This window comes from Lutra lutra, chromosome 10, assembly GCF_902655055.1.
Source record: "Lutra lutra chromosome 10, mLutLut1.2, whole genome shotgun sequence".
Taxonomy (NCBI): Eukaryota; Metazoa; Chordata; class Mammalia; order Carnivora; family Mustelidae; genus Lutra; species Lutra lutra.
The window spans coordinates 113,772,209-113,796,380 of NC_062287.1; the positions used below are offsets into that span (position 1 = coordinate 113,772,209).

At 61.5% G+C, this 24,172-nt stretch overlaps 1 protein-coding gene across 1 annotated transcript in view; it reads right to left on the reverse strand.

The window, feature by feature from the left end:
- Positions 1 to 6,161: 6,161 nt before the first annotated feature.
- Positions 6,162 to 24,172, reverse strand: part of MUC5B (mucin 5B, oligomeric mucus/gel-forming) — a 32,074-nt gene continuing 14,063 nt past the window's right edge. Inside the window, exons 28-57 of the mRNA XM_047692669.1 lie at positions 23,934 to 24,078; positions 23,799 to 23,842; positions 23,522 to 23,719; positions 22,894 to 23,326; positions 20,966 to 22,671; positions 19,222 to 20,800; positions 18,953 to 19,137; positions 18,344 to 18,700; positions 17,680 to 18,175; positions 15,467 to 16,125; positions 14,434 to 14,773; positions 13,298 to 14,181; positions 12,982 to 13,166; positions 12,582 to 12,753; positions 11,635 to 11,891; positions 11,230 to 11,416; positions 10,906 to 11,131; positions 10,650 to 10,828; positions 10,513 to 10,582; positions 10,204 to 10,304; positions 9,879 to 9,910; positions 9,420 to 9,600; positions 9,147 to 9,251; positions 9,018 to 9,055; positions 8,383 to 8,499; positions 8,140 to 8,226; positions 7,925 to 8,047; positions 7,648 to 7,693; positions 7,372 to 7,480; positions 6,162 to 6,972 (exon numbers count right to left, since the gene is read on the reverse strand). Coding sequence (XP_047548625.1) covers positions 6,768 to 6,972; positions 7,372 to 7,480; positions 7,648 to 7,693; positions 7,925 to 8,047; positions 8,140 to 8,226; positions 8,383 to 8,499; positions 9,018 to 9,055; positions 9,147 to 9,251; positions 9,420 to 9,600; positions 9,879 to 9,910; positions 10,204 to 10,304; positions 10,513 to 10,582; positions 10,650 to 10,828; positions 10,906 to 11,131; positions 11,230 to 11,416; positions 11,635 to 11,891; positions 12,582 to 12,753; positions 12,982 to 13,166; positions 13,298 to 14,181; positions 14,434 to 14,773; positions 15,467 to 16,125; positions 17,680 to 18,175; positions 18,344 to 18,700; positions 18,953 to 19,137; positions 19,222 to 20,800; positions 20,966 to 22,671; positions 22,894 to 23,326; positions 23,522 to 23,719; positions 23,799 to 23,842; positions 23,934 to 24,078 — 9,446 coding nt within the window. The 3' untranslated portion in view covers positions 6,162 to 6,767. The remainder of the gene's footprint in view (positions 6,973 to 7,371; positions 7,481 to 7,647; positions 7,694 to 7,924; positions 8,048 to 8,139; positions 8,227 to 8,382; positions 8,500 to 9,017; positions 9,056 to 9,146; positions 9,252 to 9,419; positions 9,601 to 9,878; positions 9,911 to 10,203; positions 10,305 to 10,512; positions 10,583 to 10,649; positions 10,829 to 10,905; positions 11,132 to 11,229; positions 11,417 to 11,634; positions 11,892 to 12,581; positions 12,754 to 12,981; positions 13,167 to 13,297; positions 14,182 to 14,433; positions 14,774 to 15,466; positions 16,126 to 17,679; positions 18,176 to 18,343; positions 18,701 to 18,952; positions 19,138 to 19,221; positions 20,801 to 20,965; positions 22,672 to 22,893; positions 23,327 to 23,521; positions 23,720 to 23,798; positions 23,843 to 23,933; positions 24,079 to 24,172) is intronic.

The following is a 24,172-nucleotide window of genomic DNA, read 5'->3' on the forward strand; positions in this document are numbered from 1 at the left end:
GCCAGTCATAAAAGATAGTTTTGTGACAATGGTTGGTAACTGCAGTTTTTGTTGCTGCATGATTTAAGAGGCTAGTACATTTAAAGAAAAAATACTAGTGTAAAATCTAGCATCACTCTGAGTTTAATTTGTAACTCCAAATCTTGCTTTCTACAACATTGAAGAAAGTAATGCATTCTAAGAGTTATTTTTGGCTGGGGGCATGTGTTGTATGAAGATGTAACTTTGTGACGTCACCAACCAGAAGGGGGTGGGGGTAGGGCTGCCAAGGAGAAGAGTTTTGTAAGTTACTGAAGTGGTGCTGGTATAAACGCAGATTAGAGTGTGACAACTGAAGCATGTCAGATGCTTCCCCAGGGTCACCACAAAGAAAATCACTATAGAATATACACGAAAGGAACTGGGGAGTTCACGTGTTTCACTACAAAGAATCAACCAAACACAGAAGAGAGCAATGCAGGAAACAAGGGACAAAAACAACAACAAAACAAGACCATAGGGCAAACAGGAAGGAGATATCACAGGGAAAGAAGGCGCACTTTACCGGTAAACACATGTACATGGTTGAAGCTTTTCAGAAGACAGAGATGGGCAGAATGGATAGAAACACACTGTCCAGCTATGTGCTGTCTATGAGAAACTCACTTTATTTTGTTGAGAATCTTGCTTCAGAGCCAAAGATACAAGCAGGTGGCAAGGGAAAGGATGGAAAACACCTTCCATGCAAAGAGAACAGGAGTGACTTTACTAACATCAGACAGAAGTAGACTTTAAATCTTAAAACTTTACAAGGCAGAGGAGGTCATTATGTATTCACAAAGGATTCAATACAGCAAAAACATACAACAATTGTGAACAGTTTTGTCCCAAGTGACAGACTATATGAAGCAAAAACTAACAAAATTGAAGGGAGAAATAAACAGTTTTATAATAATAGTTGGAAACTGAGTGCCCCACTCACAATAGGGACAGAACAACCTCACAGGAGATAAAGAGACAGAGGACTCAGAGGACTCCTATAACACAGTAAGCAACTAGATCTAGCAGCATACGCAGAACCCCCACCCAACAACACATTCTTCTCAAGTGCATGTGGGACATTTGCCAGGATGGACCATATGTGAGGCAGCAGACTAAGTCCTGACAGATTTAAAAACTAGCAATAATACAAGTATCTTCTCTGACCACATTGGGATGAAGTTGAAGATAATAAGAAAAGGAAAACTGGAAAATTCACATTATGGAAATAGAGCAACATGTTTTTAAACACAAATGGATCAAAGAAGGAATCCAAAAGAAATGAGAAAATACTTAGAGATGAATAGAAACGAAAACACAATATACCAAAACTTGAGGAACACAGTGAAAACAGTGCTAAGGGGGAAATTTATAGTCATACACATTTACATTAGAAAACAAGGAAGATCTCAAAACAGCAATCTAACTTTACAACTGTAGGAACTAGAAAAAGAAGAACTAACTAAAGCCTAAGGTAGCAGAAGGAAGGAAATCATACAGATTAGAGCTGAGATCAATAAAATAGAGAATAGAGAAACAATAGGAAAAAAAAGACAAAACCAAAAGTTGGTTTTTTGAAAAGATCAACAAGTTTGACAAACCTTTAGCTTGATGGGCTAAGAAAAAGAAGAAAGATTCAAACTACTGAAATCATAATGAAAGAGGGACATTACTGCTGATTCTACAAAAACAAAAATGATGATAAGAGTACTGTGAACAATTATATGCCAACAAACGGGTAACTAAGGTGAAATGGGCAAATTCCTGGAAACATAGAACCTACCAGACTGGATTGCTATATCGTTAGTTAACTGCATGGTAACTAACTGGAATTTAAATAAAAACTAAAGAACGAAACAAACCTACCAAGACTAAATCATGAGGAAATGGGAAGTCTTAATAGATTTATAACTAGCAAGGAGATTGAACCAGTGATCAAAATTCTCTCAACAAAGAGAAACCATAGAGAAGAATCCCAGTGCTTCTTAAACTTTTCCAAAACACTGAAGAAGAGGGAACACTTCCTAACTCATTCTGTGAGGCCAGCATTCCCCTGACAACGAAGCCAGACAAAGACACGAAGAAAAGGGAACCACAGACCAGTATCTATTGGGAGCACAGATGCAAAAGTCCTCAATAAAATACTAGCAAACCAGTTCGGAAGCATGTCAAAAATTATGTACCACGGCCAAGTGCAGTTTACTCGTGGAATGCAAGGATGGTTCAGCACACGCAGGTCATCAGTAGGATCCTCCACAGCAGCAGCACGAACTGGGGGAAACACACGATCATCTCAACTGATGTAGAAGAAACATTTGGCAGAAGTCAACACGTTTTCGTGATAAAGACATTCAACAAGCCAGAAATAGATGGAAACTACCCCAACCTAAGAAAAGTCAGTGTTAACCGTAAAATATAAAACTGCTAGTTATTTTACCAGCAAAAAATGGATTTATTTGGGAGTAGCAGAGACCTGGAACCCGAGACGAGCCACAGCAAAACCAACCATTGGCAAGTCCTGAGAACAGAGGAAAAGGAGGCTCTTTTTACAGAGGAAGGGGAGAGCTGGAAGGGGCTTCTCGTTGGCTGGGCTGTTGTCTCTTTAGGAGGAAAATTTCCTTTCTCCTGATGGGTAGTAAAGCACTTTTCACCTGCAAGGCGCCTCTCTTCCTCCTGGATTTGCAATTTATTCTCAGGACACCAAAGCGACAGGTTAGGGTTAGGGTTAGCAAAAGAAAAAAAAATAATAAATTGAACTTCATAAAAGTTTTAAAATTTTGTGCATCAAAAGACACTATCAGAATAAAAATCAATCCACATAACGAGTGAAAATATATGCAAATCATATATCTGATAAGAGAACATCCAGAAAATACTCCACAACAAAAATCCCCAAACAATCCAATTCAAAAAGCCAAAGGACTTGAACAGACATTTTTCCGAAGACAATCTAAAAGGGCCAACAGGAGCATGTAAAGATGCTCAACGTTGCTGATTATCAGGAAAGTGTGAGTCGAAACCACAGTGAGGTACTGCCTCACAGCCACTGGGCTGACTGTGGTAACACAAAGTGTGACGATAGCCAGCAGGGTGAGGTAGAAACATCGGAACCCCCGGTCACTGTTAGGGGTGTAGACCTATTCAGTCGCTGTGGAAAACAGTACGGCAGTTCCTCAAAAAATTAGAACTGCCGTACAGTCCAGCCATTCGACCTCTGAGTATGACCCTAAAAGAATTGAAATCAGGGTCTTGACGAGACACGTGTGTTCGCAGCAGTGTTATTCACAGTAGCTAAAATGTGGGAGCAACCCCAGCGACCAGGGGTAAGTGGAACGCGATCCACACATACCCTGGAATGAATGACACCCAGCTGTAGGCGGAGGGAGACTCTGACACCTGATACTACTCGGACGGACCCACCAGACGTGGCCCAGTGAATAAGCCAGTCACCGTACAACAAATACTGCGGGATTCTACTCCTTTGAGCTACTAGACTCGCCAAAATCATAGAGACTGAGAGTTGAGGGTGGTTTCCAGGAGCCACAGGGAGGGACAATGAGGAGTTACTGCCTCCTGTGTATAGAGTCTCCATCTTGCAAAGTTAAAGGGATCATGGGGCTGGATGGGTGGATGGACGGACGAATGGACAACAGTGTGAATGTATTTTTATACCACTAATCTGTGCACTTAAAGATGGTTAAGATGGTAAATTTTATGTTATGTGTATTTTATACCCATAAAAAAAAAAAGGTGGATTGTCAAGCTTTTAGGAAATAGCCCAGGAGACCATATTTCTGATCCCAAGGTTTTGTGAAATAGGGCCGGGAAGCACTAGCCGTGAAGGAAAACACCGACGGCTCCGGCCCGCTAGAGTTACGAACTTATGTGTGCCGCGTGTTGCTGCCTGAGAGGTGACGCTGGCTTGCCGGTGTCTCTCGCACAGGGTCATGTGAGCCCACATTCTGAGTCCTTGCATGTTGAAAATGCCTTTTTTTCATTATCATTCTTTTTTTTTTTTAAAGATTTTATTTGACAGAGATCACAAGCAGGCAGAGAGGCAGGCAGAGAGAGAGGAGGGAAGCAGGCTCCCTGCCGAGCAGAGAGCCCGATGTGGGACTCGATCCCAGGACCCTGAGATCATGACCTGAGCTGAAGGCAGCGGCTTTAACCCACTGAGCCACCCAGGCGCCCCTTCATTATCATTCTTAAGTGATAGTTTACTTGGGTGTGGAGTTCAGCATATAAGGTCTGTGCCCTCAGCACCACGGAGGTGACCCGCTGCGGTCTCCAGGTGCCGGTCCCCATCTCACGCTGGCGCAGGCGCAAAGTCCTGTCACCCTGGCAGGTCCGAGCTCTTCCCGGCCTCACTGCCCTCAGATCTCCCCTCCAGGACACATGACCTTCTTTACCTTCCTGGGCGCTCGCCAAGGACTCTCGGTCGAGCTCATGCCTTCAGTTCTGAGAGGTCATTGTTGTCACGCGTGGATCCAGATGTTGCCCTGAGGCCATGGGCCCTGCTCACCACTAGCGCACCCCCCAAAACCTCCCTTCTTCCGGCTTGTCTGTTGGGTTCACTTTCTTGATTTCGCTCTTCTATTTTCAAATTTCTTTCTATCTTCATCGTGACAAATTTTGTGCCTGTGGGGGAGGACATGCCACTTTTCCATCTGGACACCAGAAATCTCTTTTTAAACATATTTGAAGTTTAGTGACTGTTTTGTTTTTATGCCCCGTGTTGGTTTTTATAGTTCCCTTCTCCAGGGCAATGGGGCCTGGCTTCACTCTTGGCTGAAGCAAGGCTTTTTGCCATGGCATGCCTCAGTTTCCCCTCTGTAAAGCGGGAGAAATAACAGCACACGTTGCCTGGGGTGCTGTCAGGGTCAGAGTAGAGCTCCCCTGGGACACAGGCCGCACGTGGTATGTGCGCACCCTAGTCCGTGGCCCGTGACACTCCTGCCCCCTGGGCCTTAGGGATGTACTTAAGTTTGGTGAGAGCTGCATGTGTCTGCAGAGCGGCTATGCCAGGGAATGGCAGGGAGGCTTGGGGAAGGCTGTTGCTCTGCACCTGGTTTCACAAAGACTCAGTGGGGGCGCGGCCACAGCCCCCAGGAAATCCAGACTGGGAGGCCCAGGCTCAGCTTCCAGAAGGCGGCCCTGGGAGGGGCGGCCAGCCACGATTGCAGGCCTGCCTCGCCAGCCCGGCCAGGTCCCAGGTGGCCTGCCCTGCCCAGAGCTCGTGGGGTGGGTAGGAAAGGCAGGCTGTGGCCTGGAGAGAGCCCAGGCCCTCCGCGCTCAGCCCCTATAGCGGCCGCACGATGGGAACCACACTGAGAGCAGAGGCAGGTCATGGGACTCAGGGGAGGGGAGAAGACCCCCCCCCCACGCGCCCCCCACCCCCTGCCCCAGCAGCTTCCACCAGCAAAGGCATTGCCTTTGCCTCCCCAGGTGGCAGCCGCACCCGAAGCCACCCCTCCCCACTGGGGCCACGTCTCATCCTTCCCGACAGTAAAGCCAGGGAGCTTTCTGCTTCCGGGGGCTGTGTGTGGGGTCCTGTCGGTCACACCCCATACCTGCTCCCCACTTCTTCCCGCCCCTCAGCACGTGTGTGTAGAGGTCTCTGGTGAGAAATCCCCGCCCTCGGGGGAGATGAGAAAAGGCGGCCGGATTAGAGCCAGCTGAGGGGGGACGAGTGCCCAGCAGAAAATGCAGTGTGTGAGCCGTGGCGGGGAGAGCAGGGATGGCAGCAGCCGGCAGCCTCCCTGGGGCCGGAACGGCACCAGGCGCCCCCCTCCTGTGCGCCCCCAGCCTGTGAGGCAGCGGCTTCCTGCATGGACACACCTGGGCCGTGGCCATGCCTCCCGTAGGGTTCCCAAACTTTCCACATCAGTGAACCAGCTTCCTTAGAAATCTCTGTGTGTGAAATCATGGAGAGGGTCTTTCCAAGCCCTGGGCTCATCCCCGGCCTCAGCCAGTGCCCCACAGCCTGAGATGGACCCTGAGGGCCTCCGGGCCCCTCATCCCACCTGTTCCTCCTGGGGGGAGGGACACACGAGCCCTGGGGGTGCTGCACAGCCTGATGGAGGAGAAGCCCAGGGGACTCCGTGGGCAGAAAAGACACCAGGACCAAGAAGTGTACACGATGCTCAGTGTTTATTTGCAGGCCGGGGACAGGGTGGGCAGAGGGAGTGCTGGGGAGCACCGACCCCTCCCTGGCCTGCCTCCCAGCAGCCATGGTCACCCCAGGCCCAGGTTCAGACGCGGGCATGGACAGCCAGCCCTCCGACCTGACGCTGGACCAGACGCTACTCCCCGGAGGCAGCTGGCGGCCGCTGGACAGGCCCCAGCCCACATCCCGCCGCAGGAGGTGGCCAGCAGGAACCTGCTGCAGCGGGCGGCACAGTGGCTCCAGGCATCCTCCTGGCATGAAGAAGGGGTGAGTCCGGGCAGTGCAGACACTCGTCTCAGGTGAGGGGCAGGTCCTGATGGCCAGACAGTGGCCAAGACGTGCTGGAGGGGCTCTGAGGGCAAGGTCCCCTCCCAGAGCCCTGGTCAAGCAGGTCCTCACTGTGCCGTCACCCTCCGGGGTCACCCCCGAGGCACAGGTCCCATGAGGGCCCAGGTGGCAGGTGTGCCTGGGCTCCCGCAGCAGGCTGGCCAAGCTCTCCGTGGCTGGGCGGTATGTGTCCTGGCTCCAGATTGGGGGAGGGCTGGCGGGAGGGGTCAGAATGGCAACGGACAGTGGTGGACCTCTAGGTCAGGAGGATGGGGGTGCTGTCCTCGGGCACCACGGGTGAGTGGACACAGGCCGGGGCACAACTGCACTCGTCCACGTGGGTGTAGGTGCGGCGGATGGCCGTCCCGTCGGGACACCGCAGGGTCACCACCTCCTGGTGAACCCCCGTCTCCTGACAACAGGTGCACTGGCGGTCCATCGCCTGGGCCTCCACGGAGTACCTGCGGGTGCATGGCCGCCGTCAGGACCCACCCGGTCCAGCCCCAGCCCCCAAGCTCCTGGCTTCCCGGGGCGGGGGGGGCTAGAGCCGATGGCCCCCGCCTGCTCTGGGCAGCCCCGAGCTCATCCTCGGAGCACTAGGGGCGTGTCTGACCTGGCCTGGGGCAGGGCTCGGGTCACTGAGCTCCCACCTTCCCTGCCAGGCTCCGTTTTGTCTTGGAACCACTCGTGGAACTTGCTGACCTGGGCAGGACCCTCTTCCCCCTGGGAGGAACCCACCCTGGTCTTGAGCCAGACCCCCACTGTCCCCTGCTCTCCACGCCCACTGCTCACACCTGGCCGAAGCCAGGGCAGTGTGGGGCGGGGAGGGGTGTCCCAGAAGGGGCGCAGGGCTCTCTCACTTGGACAGTCCGGGGCATGTACCCCCGCAGAACGTGACGTTGACCGGGGCCTGGGTGGCGCAGCCCTGGTGGGTCAGGATGGTCCTGTTGACGTGGACCTGGCACTTGTCTGGGCAGACAGAGGAAAGGCAGGGGCGGTGCGGGAGGGCACCTCTGAGGACCCCGAGCCGGGGCCGCCCTCCCACGCCACCCTGCCGAGCCCCGCGCTCAGGGTGGGTCTCTGGGGGCCAGGGGCAGCTTGGGGCTTGGAGAGCAGGTGGGCCAGCTTCGACTTACCCACTTCCTCACAGGAGAAGCAGCAGCCCGTTTTCCTGAGGATGCCCTGAAGGGGGAGGGGGAGAGAGAGGGCGGGCTGGGGGCGGGGCAGGGGCTCTGGGTGGGTGGGGCCTCTGAGGCGGTGGGGTGCCTGCGGGGGGGGGGTGGTCTGGGGAGGACGGGGCCTCCCAGGGGAGGCGCTGTGGGTGCAGCCTCTGAGATGGTGGGGCTCCGGCTGTGAATCTGAGGTGCGCCGGGCGGGGCCTCTGCCGTGGGGCAGCCGAGCGGCAGGACACACCTGGCAGCTGGACACGTTGGCGCAGGGCGTGGCCCTCCCGATGAGCACGTGGAGCCCATTCCTGACCTCGCAGCGGTACTCGGTGCAGTTGTCCACAGGGCTGTTGACCCAGGTCTCGTTGGGCTGCAACGCAGTTGGGGGGGGTGGAGGCTCGCAGAGACGGGCCAAGGGGAAGGGGCGCCGGGCTGAGGGGCTGAGAGCGAACCCCCCCTTACCTGGACCAGCTGGCCGTCCTCCGTGGGACAGGCCGTCTGCACACACTCCCCACAGCACCGTCCGTCCACCTTCCGGTACTCGGAGCCCTGAAGGAGGGGTTGGTTCCGTCAGTACCCCGGCCCTGCCCCCAGCCCCCCTGCCCTCCCATCCACACCCTAAGAGCCCAGCGACCTCCTTGGCAGCCCCCCACCCCTGCGGAGCTGTGTCCCTGCCCAGGGCTGGGTGTGCCCAGGAGGGCTTACCTGGGGGCAGGTAGTGTTACAGGTGTCCTCCTCACACTGCACGATTGGGCCCTGGGTGTCCCCAGACAGGCAGGTGCACGTGTGGCAGGGAGTAAGCGATGGGAAGGTTGCCCCGATCTGCAGTGGACGGGGAGAGTGGAGGTGACACTGAGACAGTGGTGGGGGCCCGAGGGCCAGGACCCCTCCCTGCTGCTGGGTGGGCCACGGGAAGGGGAGGCCTACAGAGAGCGGGTTCTTTCTTCTTCAGATGGAATTATGCTTGTGCCCCCGGCTGAGCACAGACCAGGGCAGAGGCAGGACCCCAGGCTGGCTGGAGGGGCTAGGAGGGCATGGTCTCACCCCAACACTCTTGTTTCGAGGGAGCTCCTGGGACACCCGAAGCTAACTTCTCAGGGGCAGCCAACAGTCCACCAGGCGCTCAATACACAGGGCTGTCCCCGTGTCCCCCTTGCCTGTGTCCCCACGTGGGACATCGAAAGGGCCTGGATCCCCCACACGCTTCTCCACTGTCCTGGAGGAGGGTGCAGGCAGGGCCGGCCCGTGCAGATGAGAGGTGGAGGTCCCCTGTGGCTGAGCTGCGCCCCCCCAGCCACGGCCGCCCGTCCCACTCAGCCACCCAGCTGCTGAGCCCTTACCCCAAAGGCGGTTTGGTTGTAGTAACACAGCAGAGGTCCTGGAAGGAAAGGGGGCCTGAGCACCCGCCCGGCTGGTGGGGAGGAAGGGCTCCGACCCTCCCGCAGCCCCGAGCCCCCAGCCCCACTCACGGCAGGTGAAGGTGGGACAGCAATCACCCTCCTTCTGGGTGCGAGTCAGCTCCTCTCCTGGCCTGCATCTGGGTGGGCTCTGGGGACACGTGGTTGTGTTGCAGACTGTGGGGAGGTCGGGGTGCATCAGGGCTTGAGCCTCCTGTGTCCCCGCTGGGTCCCCTCACTGTACCACGGCACACCGGAGGTCGGCGGCAGCCCATCCTCGGCCCTGCAGGCCCCTCCTTCTCCCCTGGTCACCCTCCGGCGGGGGGGGCGCGGCCCAGGGCTCACCGCACAGCGTCTCCAGACAGCAGGAGTTGTTGGCCAGAGGCCTGGTCTCGGTCACGAAGCCAGCCCGTCCGCACTGCGGGGGCTGCTCCTGGGGCTCGCATGGCACGGGGGCGCACTGCACTGACATGGAGCCCTCGTGGCACAGGCAGGCCTGGCAGTTGCTGACCCACCGCTCCCCAGGCTGGAACAGAGCAGTGGGGGTCCCTGCAGACTCCTGGACTGGGCCCTGGCCTCCAGGGCCACATCCGGCAGCAGGGAAGGCTCCCGCCCTCAGCGTGGCCTGGTCAGTTCTCGGCCTCCCACTCGAGCTGCCGTCGCTGGCGCAGCCCCCGTGACAGGGACGTGTCTCACACCGGGGTACCCCACCCCAGTCCCCCACAGGGGCTGCCCGGGCAGAGCAGGCTGCCCAGAGATAGGGCCCTCCCTCCCTCTGCTCAGGCTAGGGGGCAGAACACTCACGGATTTGGGAAACCCATCTGGTCCCACACAGGCTGGAAGGGAAGAAGAAAGGGGGTCAGTGGGCATGCTGGAGTCCCAGACCCAGCGGGCAGAGACCACGGGCCCTGGGACCTGTCCTTGGAGGCCTAGCCGCCTCACCCCCGGCCAGGGCTCTTCTTCCTATCAAGGGCCCTATGTCGTGGCCACACAGCACCCTCAGGTTGGGCGCCGGGCCGGGAGTGCGAGCACCCGGGAGGGGTGGCTCCCAGCTCCGGCCTCCCCCACCCCAGCCGCCTGCCCCCGGCTCTGCGGTGGCTCCGGTGGGGCCTCCGTGGCTAGCGCTCACCGCAGGTGTGTACGCAGACGTCCGTGTGCGTGTTGAAGAGGGTGAGCCCATCGGGGCAGAAGCAGCCTTCCGCCAGCCCCTTGCCCGCTCCGCTCTGGCTCCTGCAAAGCAAGGTGGGCGCGCCTGGGCCCCTCGATCTGTAGACGTGGCCGTCCGAGGGGAAGGGCAGAGGGCATGGCAGAGGACTGGGGCTGACCCGCTGTCCAGGGCCCGGAGTTGGGGGGGGGAGCGGGGGCAGGGCAGAAAGTCCTGAGGCTGGGGGTGTCGCACGCCCTCCTGGCCTGCCCCAGACAGTCAGGCAGGCTTTACCTGGAGTCGCAGGACACAGGCTGTGCGGGGCCACACGGCTGGTACACCTTGTCGGGCGGGCAGGTGAAGTCTGGGGACACAGAGACTGGAGTCAGGTGGGCCGAGGAGGCCAAAGTCCCGGGGCCGCCCTGACTCACCGCACAGCCCATTGGTGGCATTCCGCCAGTCGCTGCACACGCCCCGGGCACGGCAGAGCGCCGCGTAGGCCTCCAGGCTCCGGCAAGGCGCTCGGGGGCCGTCGGCCTGGCAGCCGTCGCTGATGCAGGAGCTGACGAATGGGTCCGGGGGGATGAGGGCGCGGCACTCCGCAAAGAGCCTGCAGAAAGGGGCGGTCAGAGGCCGGGCGGGGGCGGGCAGCCACCCACACGCACCAGACCCTCAGGGGCGACTCACGGGCTCCACAGCAGCTCGCAGAAGGGCGCGGGGGGGCATGGGGACGAGGCGGGCGTGGTGGGCGCGGAGGGCGAGGTCCCCGCCGTCGGGGGCGGGCGGGTAGGCACCGAGCAGCCCTCGCGGCCGCTCTCGAGGACCAGCCAGTGGTGGGCCATGTCTTGGCAGGTGGCGGCCATGGTGCCGTCTGGCCGGCGGCAGTCGTCCGTCCGGCTGTTGGTGCAGGTGCCTGGGTGGCGGAAGGCGGGGTCACCCTCCGCTCCCCTCCACCCCTGCCCGCCCCCGTGCTGGGCAGCGGCGGCCCAGCGTCTCCCAGTACCCGCTCACCGCACTGGCCCTCGGTGTTGTGGCTGAAACGGCCGTAGGACAGCTGAATGTGGAAGACCTGCCCGTCGAAGGTGACGGTCACACCAGCCGCGGGGATGTCGATGGTCATCGTGGTCGCGCCCGTCACCGACGCGCTCACGCCGTCCTTGCTGGAGCCCGAGCCCACTTGCATTTGGTCAAATAGGATCTGGGGACGTGTGGGGTCTGTGACAGGCTGCTGGGGCCCCGAATCCTTGGCACCCCTCCCCCGAAGGGCAGATGCTCCCCCTGGAGCCTGGGGTCCCAGTCGGCCATGTTGGGGTCCCCGAGGCATCGTGCGTGCCCTTGGCCCTGCCTGAGGGGCCTCTGGGAGCTGCCTCGGTGCCCGCAGGCCCTCCCTGGTGATGGCGGGACGGGGCCGCTCACCAGGCTCTGCTCCTGCCCTCGGGCGTCGGTGCGGGTGGTGAGGATGACCTCCATGGACTTGTAGTGGACGCTGAGGGCGCGGGGGCAGGGGGTGGGGGCGGCAGCGGCCCCGCAGTAGTAGCCGTTCATGGAGATGCTGAGGTTCCCGTAGCGTGGGCGGATCTCCTTCATGAGCACGTGGGTGCAGTTGTCCTCGAAGGAGTAGGACGTGCCGTCGAAGGTGGTGTAGTGGGAGCCCCCCCAGCCGCTGCAGGAGCCTGTGGGGTGTGGACGGTCCCCTCACCCAGCGCCACCCCAAACAGCCACCTCAGGGGAGCCCCCTAGCCGCCCGGGACCCCATTTGCCTTTTTTATGAAAGGGGCTGGAGTAGGTTGCATGGTGGCCACAAAGGCAAGTCCCCAGCCCCACCCAGACCCTGAGAATGTGCCCTCTGTCCGGGAAAAGACCTTCATGTCAGTAGGTTAAGGACATCAGGATGATGCCATCTTGGATGACCCAGGCGGCCCTAACCTAGTGACAGGTGTCCCTGCAGGAGCGGAGTGGCCACAAGCCCTGGGACGCCTGGAGCCCCAAAGCTGGGAAGGCAGGAAGGCCACCCTGCAGCCTCCAGAGGGACAGTCGGTCCCTGATGGTGTTTTGACCCCCGGGTGTGGCCCTTGCTTCCTCTGGGAACCTGAGCCCCACGCCATCCAGACGCTGGGCCAGAAGTGATCCCCGCAGAAGCTCCAGGAGGGACACTCGGGAAACCCGGGTATCCCAGCCCCCAGCCCAGTGCCCCGTCCAGCCACAGAGGCTGCCGTGCATGTGGTCTCCGCAAACCTGGGCCATCCCTGGCTGTGATGTGTGTCACCGTCTCTGGCTGGCGCTGTACACCGCGGCTCTGGCCCCTGGCGAGTCCCCCAGTGCCGTCTGCCTGCCGCGGCCGCCCTCACCATGCCCAGACTTACACTCGCACTCAAAGTGGAAATCACACGGCTCGTTGTCCTGCGACACTCTGACCGGTGGGTGTCCGTTCACGCAGTGGATGCTGGCCACCGGCTTCTGCCCCAACAGGACCACATGGTTGTGGCCCTCACAGCGAGCCACCGTGCAGTCTGGCAGGGTCCAGGACTCATTCACCTGGGAAAGAAGGGTGCAGGGCTCACCGGCTGGGACCACGGAACCTGCCCCACAGCCCTGCCACGGCCCCAGGGCCCTCCCTGCCCCGGGTGCGGCCCTGCATCCCGGCCTCCCGCGGTGCCGTCCCGGCCCCGACCCCGAGTGCCATCCTCCAGCCAGAGCTACCCGGAGAGGGCTCAAGGGGGCCACAAGGACCTGGGCCAGCTGCGCCACAGGCAGGAGGCACACCTGTCGGGGAGGGATGATGAGGTCACAGCCCTGAGGCTGGGAGGGCGAGGCCTCTGGGGTCGAGGAGGCCTCCGGGGGCAAGGACGTAGGGCAGGCATCCTGGAAGCGGTCAATGTCACAGTGCTGGTTGCAGACGGCGTAGAAGGAGCAGCCCGCGCTGTCCGTCTTGTTGTAGACGATGTCCCCTGTGAGGAGACATCACCAAGACAACACAGCAGGGTCAGCTCTGGACAGCTCAGGAGGCACAGGGTGGACCCACAGGTCTCAGCAACGGAGCGCCCGGGGAGGGGTGGGGGGAGGCGGCTCCTGTACTCACCCTGGGAGAAGAGCTGCCCCAGCACCCGGCAGAAGCAGCGGGTGGTGAGGCTCCCGCTAGGAGACACGGGTGGCCGTGGGGTGGTGAGGATGGACATGGACGAGGTGCTCACTGTCACTGGCTGCAAGGTGTGGGGTGCCGAGGCCCTGGAGGCAGCCGTGGAGAAGCCCAAGGTGGTGCTGGGCGGAGAGCTGGTGATCTCGGGCACAGGCGTCCCCCGGGACGCCGTGGTGGGCTCAGGGACGGTGGGGCTGGCGCAGCGGCCGTCGTCCTCGCAGCAGAGCACGCGCACGTGGTAATTGTCACAGTAGCGCAGGGGTCCCGGCTGCTCCCGGTTGCGACACACCAGCCCGAAGCTCACGTTGCACTGCACCACCTGCCCCAGGTCCTCCAGACGCGCGTGCGGCGCCCTCTCCGAGCGGCACTGGATGTCCTGGGGACGCTGGCAGAAGTCGTGGCCCGCTGAGCGGAAAACCGAGAAGGTCTCGAAGTCCCCGCCGTCCAGGCCCGGGATGGGGTAGTCCTCGTCGAACCAGTCTGTCCAGGTGCACCGCGGGCTGCAGCCCGTGGAGGACGAGGTGGCCGGGTTGTGTGTGGTGGAGCTGGGCAGCGGGGGCGTGGAGAGCAGCGTGGTCCCGAAGGTGGCCGTGCTGGGCGGGGACCCGGGGGAGGTCCACGGTCTGGAGGTCACCTTGGGGACCGTGGTGGGTACACGGGGTGAGGTGGGCTTGGTGGTGGTGGTGGTTGGGGTCGCCGGGGAGGCAGAGGGACCGGGGCTGGAGACCCTCTCTGTGGTCCTGGCAGGGGAAGGAAGAGTCTGGGTGGTGGTGACAGGAACCCCATGGGTGGTCCCAGGGGAAGAGGGTCCTGTCTGGGTGGTCCTTAGGGAGGAAGGAAGGATCTGGGTGGTAGAGACAGGAACCCCATGGGTGGTCCCACGGGAAGAGGGGCCTGTCTGTATGGTCCTGGGGGAGGAAGGAGAGATCTGGGTGGTGGTGACAGGAACCCCATGGGTGGTCCCAGGGGAAGAGGGGACTGTCTGGGTGGTCCTGGGGGAGGAAGCAGAGATCTGGGTGGTGGAGACAGAAACCCCATGGGTGGTCCCAGGGAAAGAGGGTGTTGTCTGGGTGGTCCTGGGGGAGGAAGGAGAGATCTGGGTGGTGGAGACAGTGTATCTCTGTGTGGTCTCAGGGGAGGTGGGGTGGGTGGTCGTGGTCCCCAGCCTAATGACTCCCGATGACGTTTGGCCTATGCTGGTACTGGTGGTAGAGACAGGGACCCCATGGGTGGTGCCAGGGGAAGACAGGCCTCTCTGGGTGGTCCTGGGGGAGAAAGGAGAGATCTGGGTGATGGAGACAGGAACCCCATGGGTGGTCCCAGGGGAAGAGGGTCCTGTCTGGGTGGTCCTTAGGGAGGAAGGAAGGATCTGGGTGGTAGAGACAGGAACCCCATGGGTGGTCCCAAGGGAAGAGGGTCCTGTCTGGGTGGTCCTGGGAGAGGAATGAAGGATCTGGGTGGTGGAGACAGGAACCCCATGGGTGGTCCCAGGGGAAGAGGGTCCTGTCTGGGTGGTCCTGGGAGAGGAATGAAGGATCTGGGTGGTGGAGACAGGAACCCCATGGGTGGTCCCAGGGGAAGACGGGCCTGTCTGGGTGGTCCTGGGAGAGGAAGGAGAGATCTGGGTGGTGGGGACAGAAACCCCATGGGTGGTCCCAGGGGAAGAGGGTCCTGTCTGGGTGGTCCTTAGGGAGGAAGGAAGGATCTGGGTGGTGGGGACAGGAACACCATGGGTGGTCCCATGGGAAGATGGGCCTGTCTGGGTGGTCCTGGGGGAGGAAGGAAGGATCTGGGTGGTGGGGACAGGAACCCCATGGGTGGTCCTAGGGGAAGAGGCGACTGTCTGGGTGGTCCTGGGGGAGGAAACAGAGATCTGGGTGGTGGAGAGAGTGTATCTCTGTGTGGTCTCAGGGGACATGGGGTGGGTGGTCGTGGTCCCCAGCCTAATGACTCCCGATGACGTTTGGCCTATGCTGGTGCTGGTGGTAGAGACAGGGACCCCATTGGTGGTCCCAGGGGAAGAGAGTGTTGTCTGGGTGGTCCTGGGGGAGGAAAGAGAGATCTGGGTGGTGGAGACAGGAACCCCATGGGTGGTACCACGGGAAGATGAGCCTGTCTGGGTGGTCCTGGGGGAGGAAGGCGAGATCTGGGTGGTGGTGACAGGAACCCCATGGGTGGTCCCAGGGGAAGAGGGTGTTATCTGTGTGGTCCTGGGGGAGGAAGGAGAGATCTGGGTGGTGGAGACAGTGTATCTCTGTGTGGTCTCAGGGGAGGTGGGGTGGGTGGTCGTGGTCCCCAGCCTAATGACTCCCGATGACGTTTGGCCTATGCTGGTGCTGGTGGTAGAGACAGGGACCCCATTGGTGGTCCCAGGGGAAGAGAGTGTTATCTGGGTGGTCCTGGGGGAGGAAGGAGAGATCTGGGTGGTGGAGACAGGAACTTCATGGGTGGTACCACGGGAAGATGGGCCTGTCTGGGTGGTCCTGGGGGAGGAAGACGAGATCTGGGTGGTGGTGACAGGAACCCCATGGGTGGTCCCAGGGGAAGAGGGCCCTGTCTGGGTGGTCCTGAGGGAGGAAGGAAGGATCTGAGTGGTGGAGACAGGACCCCCATGGGTGGTCCCAGGGGAAGAGGGTGTTGTCTGGGTGGTCCAGGGGGAGGAAGGAGAGATCTGGGTGGTGGAGACAGTGTATCTCTGTGTGGTCTCAGGGGAGGTGGGGTGGGTGGTCGTGGTCCCCAGCCTAATGACTCCCGATGACGTTTGGCCTATGCTGGTACTGGTGGTAGAGACAGGGACCCCATTGGTGGTCCCAGGGGAAGACAGGCCTCTCTGGGTGGTCCTGGGGGAGGAAGGAGAGATCTGGGTGATGGAGACAGAAACCCCATGGGTGGTCCCAGGGGAAGAGGGTCCTGTCTGGGTGGTCCTTAGGAAGGAAGGAAGGATCTGGGTGGTAGAGACAGGAACCCCATGGGTGGTACCACGGGAAGAAGGGCCTGTCTGGATGGTCCTGGGGGAGGAAGGAGAAATCTGGGTGGTGGGGACAGGAACCCCATGGGTGGTCCCAGGGGAAGAGGCGACTGTCTGGGTGGTCCTGGGGGAGGAAGCAGAGATCTGGGTGGTGGAGACAGGAACCCCATGGGTGGTCCCAGGGGAAGAGGGTCCTGTCTGGGTGGTCCTTAGGGAGGAAGGAAGGATCTGGGTGGTAGAGTCAGGAACCCCATGGGTGGTCCCATGGGAAGAGGGTCCTGTCTGGGTGGTCCTGGGAGAGGAATGAAGGATCTGGGTGGTGGAGACAGGAACCCCATGGGTGGTCCCAGGGGAAGAGGGTCCTGTCTGGGTGTTCCTGGGAGAGGAAGGAAGGATCTGGGTGGTGAAGACAGGAACCCCATGGGTGGTCCCAGGGGAAGATGGGCCTGTCTGGGTGGTCCTGGGAGAGGAAGGAGAGATCTGGGTGGTGGGGACAGAAACCCCATGGGTGGTCCCAGGGGAAGAGGGTCCTGTCTGGGTGGTCCTTAGGGAGGAAGGAAGGATCTGGGTGGTGGGGACAGGAACACCATGGGTGGTCCCATGGGAAGATGGGCCTGTCTGGGTGGTCCTGGGGGAGGAAGGAAGGATCTGGGTGGTGGGGACAGGAACCCCATGGGTGGTCCTAGGGGAAGAGGCGACTGTCTGGGTGGTCCTAGGGGAGGAAGCAGAGATCTGGGTGGTGGAGAGAGTGTATCTCTGTGTGGTCTCAGGGGACATGGGGTGGGTGGTCGTGGTCCCCAGCCTAATGACTCCCGATGACGTTTGGCCTATGCTGGTGCTGGTGGTAGAGACAGGGACCCCATTGGTGGTCCCAGGGGAAGAGAGTGTTGTCTGGGTGGTCCTGGGGGAGGAAGGAGAGATCTGGGTGGTGGAGACAGGAACCCCATGGGTGGTACCACGGGAAGATGGGCCTGTCTGGGTGGTCCTGGGGGAGGAAGACGAGATCTGGGTGGTGGTGACAGGAACCCCATGGGTGGTCCCAGGGGAAGAGGGTGTTGTCTGTGTGGTCCTGGGGGAAGAAGGAGAGATCTGGGTGGTGGAGAGAGTGTATCTCTGTGTGGTCTCAGGGGAGGTGGGGTGGGTGGTCGTGGTCCCCAGCCTAATGACTCCCGATGACGTTTGGCCTATGCTGGTGCTGGTGGTAGAGACAGGGACCCCATTGGTGGTCCCAGGGGAAGAGAGTGTTGTCTGGGTGGTTCTGGGGGAGGAAGGAGAGATCTGGGTGGTGGAGACAGGAACCCCATGGGTGGTACCACGGGAAGATGGGCCTGTCTGGGTGGTCCTGGGGGAGGAAGACGAGATCTGGGTGGTGGTGACAGGAACCCCATGGGTGGTCCCAGGGGAAGAGGGTGTTGTCTGTGTGGTCCTGGGGGAAGAAGGAGAGATCTGGGTGGTGGAGACAGTGTATCTCTGTGTGGTCTCAGGGGAGGTGGGGTGGGTTGTCGTGGTCCCCAGCCTAATGACTCCCGACGACGTTTGGCTTATGCTGGTGCTAGTGGTAGAGACAGGGACCCCATGGGTGGTGCCAGGGGAAGACAGGCCTCTCTGGGTGGTCCTGGGGGAGGAAGGAGAGATCTGGGTGATGGAGACAGGAACCCCATGGGTGGTCCCAGGGGAAGAGGGTCCTGTCTGGGTGGTCCTGGGAGAGGAAGAAAGGATCTGGGTGGTGGAGACAGGAACCCCATGGGTGGTCCCAGGGGAAGAGGGTCCTGTCTGGGTGGTCCTTAGGGAGGAAGGAAGGATCTGGGTGGTAGAGACAGGAACCCCATGGGTGGTCCCACGGGAAGAGGGGCCTGTCTGGGTGGTCCTTAGGGAGGAAGGAAGGATCTGGGTGGTAGAGACAGGAACCCCATGGGTGGTCCCACGGGAAGAGGGGCCTGTCTGGATGGTCCTGGGGGAGGAAGGAGAGATCTGGGTGGTGGGGACAGGAACCCCATGGGTGGTCCCATGGGAAGATAGGCCTGTCTGGGTGGTCCTGGGGGAGGAAGCAGAGATTTGGGTGGTGGAGACAGTGTATATCTGTGTGGTCTCAGGGGACGTGGGGTGGGTGGTCTTGGTCCCCAGCCTAATGACTCCCGATGACGTTTGGCTTATGCTGGTGCTAGTGGTAGAGACAGGGACCCCATGGGTGGTGCCAGAGGAAGACAGGCCTCTCTGGGTGGTCCTGGGGGAGGAAGGAGAGATCTGGGTGATGGAGACAGGAACCCCATGGGTGGTCCCAGGGGAAGAGGGTCCTGTCTGGGTGCTCCTGGGAGAGGAAGAAAGGATCTGGGTGGTGGAGACAGGAACCCCATGGGTGGTCCCAGGGGAAGAGGGTCCTGTCTGGGTGGTCCTTAGGGAGGAAGGAAGGATCTGGGTGGTAGAGACAGGAACCCCATGGGTGGTCCCACGGGAAGAGGGGCCTGTCTGGGTGGTCCTTAGGGAGGAAGGAAGGATCTGGGTGGTAGAGACAGGAACCCCATGGGTGGTCCCACGGGAAGAGGGGCCTGTCTGGATGGTCCTGGGGGAGGAAGGAGAGATCTGGGTGGTGGGGACAGGAACCCCATGGGTGGTCCCATGGGAAGATAGGCCTGTCTGGGTGGTCCTGGGGGAGGAAGCAGAGATTTGGGTGGTGGAGACAGTGTATATCTGTGTGGTCTCAGGGGACGTGGGGTGGGTGGTCTTGGTCCCCAGCCTAATGACTCCCGATGACGTTTGGCCTATGTTGGTGCTGGTGGTAGAGACAGGGACCCCATGGGTGGTCCCAGGGGAAGAGATTGTTGTCTGGATGGTCCTGGGGGAGGAAGGAGAGATCTGGGTGGTGTAGACAGGAACCCCATGGGTGGTACCACGGGAAGATGGGCCTGTCTGGGTGGTCCTAGGGGAGGAAGCAGAGATCTGGGTGGTGGGGACAGGAACCCCATGGGTGGTCCCACGGGAAGAGGGTCCTGTCTGGGTGGTCCTGGGAGAGGAAGGAAGGATCTGGGTGGTGGAGACAGGAACCCCATGGGTGGTCCCAGGGGAAGAGGGTCCTGTCTGGGTGGTCCTTAGGGAGGAAGGAAGGATCTGGGTGGTAGAGACAGGGACCCCATGGGTGGTCCCAGGGTAAGAGGGGACTGTCTGGGTGGTCCTGGGTGAGGAAGGAGAGATCTGGGGGGTAGAGACAGTGTATCTCTGTGTGGTCTCAGGGGAGGTGGGGTGGGTGGTCGTGGTCCCCAGCCTAACGACTCCCGATGACGTTTGGCCTATGCTGGTGCTGGTGGTAGAGACAGGGACCCCATGGGTGGTCCCAGGGGAAGACGGTCCTGTCTGGGTGGTCCTGAGGGAGGAAGGAAGGATCTGGGTGGTGGAGACAGGAACCCCATGGGTGGTCTCAGGAGAAGACGGGCCAGCCTGGGAAGTGGGGCCAATGACACGCAGCGTGGTCTCAGGGGAAGATGGGAGGGTGGCCGTGGTCTGCAGCCCTGTGACCCCTGATGACCTTAGTCGTGTGCTGGAGCTGCTGGTGGCGCCCGGCTCCGTGGTGGGCTGTGCAGCACAGCGCCCAGGGCCCTCACAGCACAGCACCCGCACGCGGTAGTTGAGGCAGCTGCGGCCCCCCGTCTGCCAGTTATTCCTGCAGATGAGGCCGTAGTTCACGTCACAGCGCACATACTGACCCAGCTGTCCCCAGGGCACGTCTGGGTAGAGCACAGCCTGGCACTCGATGGCCTTGGGCTCCGCACAAACCTGACCGCCCGCATCCCGGATGTGGTAGTAAGTCTCGATGTCGCCCCCGTAGCGGCCAGGCCGGGGCTGGTCACTGTCCAGCCAGTCGGTCCAGCGGCAGGTGGGCAGGCACGTGGCGGTGGCCATGGTCCAGCCGGTGCTGGGGGCTGGAGGACTGGGGACCATGGTGCTTGTGGGCTGCACGGGGGTCGGACCCAGGCCGGTGCCCCACGAGCTGAGTGCAGTGGTGGCCAGGGTGCTGGCGCAGCGGCCGTCGTCCTCGCAGCAGAGCACACGCACCTGGTAGTTGAGGCACATGTGGAACGGGCTGGCCTGGTCCTGGTTGCGGCACACCAGGCCATCCTCCAGGCCACACCAAACCACCTGGCCCAGCTCCTGCAGTGGTGTCTCTGGCTGCGCCTCTGCCCGGCACTGCAGTGCCCACGGCTGCTGGCAGATGGCTTTGCCCGCAGCCCGGAGGTTGGCGTAGGTCTCAAAGTCCCCACCAGAGGCCCCGGGCACCGGGTAGCTCTCGTCCAGCCAGTCTGTCCAGGCACAGCGGGGCTCACAGGCCGTGGACCTGGCCACGGGGGACGTGGGGGTCTGTGTGTGGCTGGAGGTCACAGGTGGGGATGTCTCGGTCTTGCCCATGGGCACTGTGGCCCTGGAGGCGACCGTGGAGAGGCCCAAGGTGGTGCCAGGCATAGAGCTGGCGGTCTCGGGCACAGGGGGCGACAGGGAGGCTCTGGGGCCTGCCCCCGTGCTGGGCATGACTCCTGGGAATCCAGGCGAGGTCTCGGGCTGCCAGGATGGGGACTCACTGCTGTGGGGGCTGAGTGTGAAGGCCGTGGAGATGTGGATGACGGGCGCGGAGTGGAAGGCAGTGGTGGAGGGCGTCCCCCGGGACGCCGTGGTGGGCTCAGGGGCGGTGGGGCTGGCGCAGCGGCCGTCGTCCTCGCAGCAGAGCACGCGCACGTGGTAATTGTCACAGTAGCGCAGGGGTCCCGGCTGCTCCCGGTTGCGACACACCAGCCCGAAGCTCACGTTGCACTGCACCACCTGCCCCAGGTCCTCCAGACGCGCGTGCGGCGCCCTCTCCGAGCGGCACTGGATGTCCTGGGGACGCTGGCAGAAGTCGTGGCCCGCTGAGCGGAAAACCGAGAAGGTCTCGAAGTCCCCGCCGTCCGGGCCCGGCATGGGGTAGTCCTCGTCGAACCAGTCTGTCCACGTGCACTGCGGGCTGCAGCCCGTGGAGGACGAGGTGGCCGGGCTGTGTGTGGTGGAGCTGGGCAGCGGGGGCGTGGAGAGCAGCGTGGTCCCGAAGGTGGCCGTGCTGGGCGGGGACCCGGGGGAGGTCCACGGTCTGGAGGTCACCTTGGGGACCGTGGTGGGTACACGGGGTGAGGTGGGCTTGGTGGTGGTGGTGGTGGTCGGGGTCCCCGGGGAGGCAGAGGGACCGGGGCTGGAGACCCTCTCTGTGGTCCTGGCAGGGGAAGGAAGGGTCTGGGTGGTGGAGACAGGGACCCCCTGGCTGGCTCCAGGGGAGGAGGCATGGGTCTGGGTGGACGCTCTGGTTGTGGTTTCTTGCCCCAGAGATGTGGAGCCCCCAGGGGCGGGGGTGCTGGGGCAGTGGGGGTTCGGGCGGCAGCAGAGCACACGGATGTTGTAGTTGAAGCACATGCCGAAAGGCCCCTTCTGGTCCTGGTTCCTGCAGACCAGGCCCGTGTGCAGGTCACAGCTGAGCACCTGTCCGATCTGGTCGATGCTGACCTCGGGGTAGTTCTCTGCACGACACTCAATCTTCTGGGGCTCCTCGCACAGCATGCCCCCGGTGGCCCTGATGTTGTCCAAGGTTTCCAGGTCCCCGCCCTCGACTCCTGAGGTTGGGAAGTCCATGTCAAACCAGTCTGTCCACTCGCACTGGGGCTGACAGCCAGCCGTGCTCTGGCTGGGGGTGGCCGCCATCGTGGCCGTTCCCAGGGTTCCCGGTGACATTCTTGCGGTGGTCGTGCGCATCTCTGTGCGTGGGCTGGATGGGGGGCCGGCAGGGACAGTGCCTGTTGTGGCCTCCACTCCCGTCACTGTGGGAGTTGTGTGTCTTTGTGGGGTCCCCCTGGAGAGGCCGCCTGTGGTCTGCGCAGTGGCCAGTGTCTGTGTCCCGGGAGTGGGCCCTGCGCAGTGGTCTTGGTGGCAGCATAGCACGCGGATTCTGTAGTTGTAGCACATCTTGAACAGGCCTACCTGCTCTTCGTTCCTGCACACCAGGCCAAAACCAGCGTCGCAATGCACGCGCTGGCCCAGCTCCTCGGCGCTCCTGCCGGGGAAGTTCTCGGCCTGGCACTCGATGTCCACAGGCTGCTTGCACACGACCCGCCCTGCGCTCCTGATCTTGTCGTACGACTCAACGTCCCCCCCGGCCTCCTCAGACTTGGGGTAGTCCTCATCGAACCACTCTGTCCACTGACACCGGGGCTGGCAGGAGGTGGTGGCCAAGGCCGGGGGGCTGCTCGATGCCCAGGTCCCTGTCATGGTGGTCTCTGCCGGCGGGGTCTCCGTGGCAGGGGTGGACCTGGCCGGTGGCTGCCAGGTGGTGGCCCCGGGGACCATGGTCGTAGTCCCGGAGGAGGTGGTGGTGACCCCAGGGGTGGTGGTGGCCCCGGGGGCTGTGAGCGTGGTCCCAGAGGAGGTGGTGGTGGCCCCGGGAGAGGTGGTGGTGCCGAGGGCCATGGTTGTGGCCCCAGGGGAGATGGTGGTGGCCCCAGGGGTGGTGGTGGCCCCGGGGGCTGTGAGCGTGGTCCCAGAGGAGGTGGTGGTGGCCCCGGGAGAGGTGGTGGTGCTGAGGGCCGTAGTTGTGGCCCCGGGGGAGGTGGTGGTGGTCCCAGGGGTGGTGGTGGTCCCGGGGGCCATGGTCGTGGCCCCGGGGGAGGAGCCACAGGGCAGGTAGCTGCAGCAGAGGACCCGCAGCTCGTAGTCATGGCAGAGTGGGGGGCTCTGCTCGCTGTTGAAGCAGGTCAGTCCCCGGGCCACATCGCACTCCACCTTCTGGCCCAGCTGCAGTAGCGGGGTGTCGGGGAGTTGCCGTGCCCGGCACTCAACGCTCACCGGGGCCAGGCACACCTCGTAGCCCTTCTGCCTGAGGTTCACAAATGTCTCAAAGTCTCCGCCCGCCATGCCGGGCTCTGGGGGGCCGCTGTCATACCAGTTGGACCAGAGGCAGAACTCTCGCACACACACGGTGGTGACGGTGGGGACTGAGCCTATGGGCGGGGGGCGAGAACCTTGTCAGCCTCCTCTGCACCCCTGCCAGCCATGCCCAGGAGCAGGGGTGATGGGGCCGTTGGTTGTACTGAGGACGCCCGCTCTGACCTCCTGCTCTGCCCAGACTGTCATCCAGGGTCTGGGCTTAAGGCTTCGGGGGTAAGCGGGACCAGCAGCGCGTCTGCCAGGCTCACCTGACGTGGAGAGTGGGACCACGGCGGTGGTGAAGGTGAAGGGCCTTGTGGACGGGGTTCCGGGACAACCCACAGCCCGACGGAGGATGGTTCCATTTTGTCCGCAGACGGCCAACAAGCAGGCGCCGAGCCCGTCGGTCGTGTTGTAGATGACGTCCTCGTAGTGGTAGGTCCTGCCCTCGTAGACGCAGGTGCAGGCTGGGAGACAGGGCCGGCATGGGGCTCACTCACAGCCCTCAGCCCCGGCCCCAGCCCCGGGGCTGCCCCCCTGCCTTACCTGCGAGGCTGTGTGTGCACTGGAGGCCGCCGGCAGTGCACTCACTGGGGAAGAGGAGAGGGGAGCGCTGAGGGCCCGCCAGGCCACGCCAGCACCCCTGCCCGGCTCCCTGCCCCCTCGCCCCCGCCCACTCACCAGCTCTGGCAGTTCTCTGCCGTGGGGACCCTCGCACCCACGTCGTGGTAGTTCCCGTCCTCGTCGTAACAGCCACACTGGGCCACACACTTCATCTGGTCCTCGCTGAAGAACGGCTCACTGGGCGGGCACCTCGGGTAGCAGCCTGGGCAGGCACCACGCGTGGAGGAGACTCACCCTCGTGGCTGGGTGCTGGGCACCGCGTGGGGCAGCCGCCCCTCCACCTGTCCCCTTCCCTG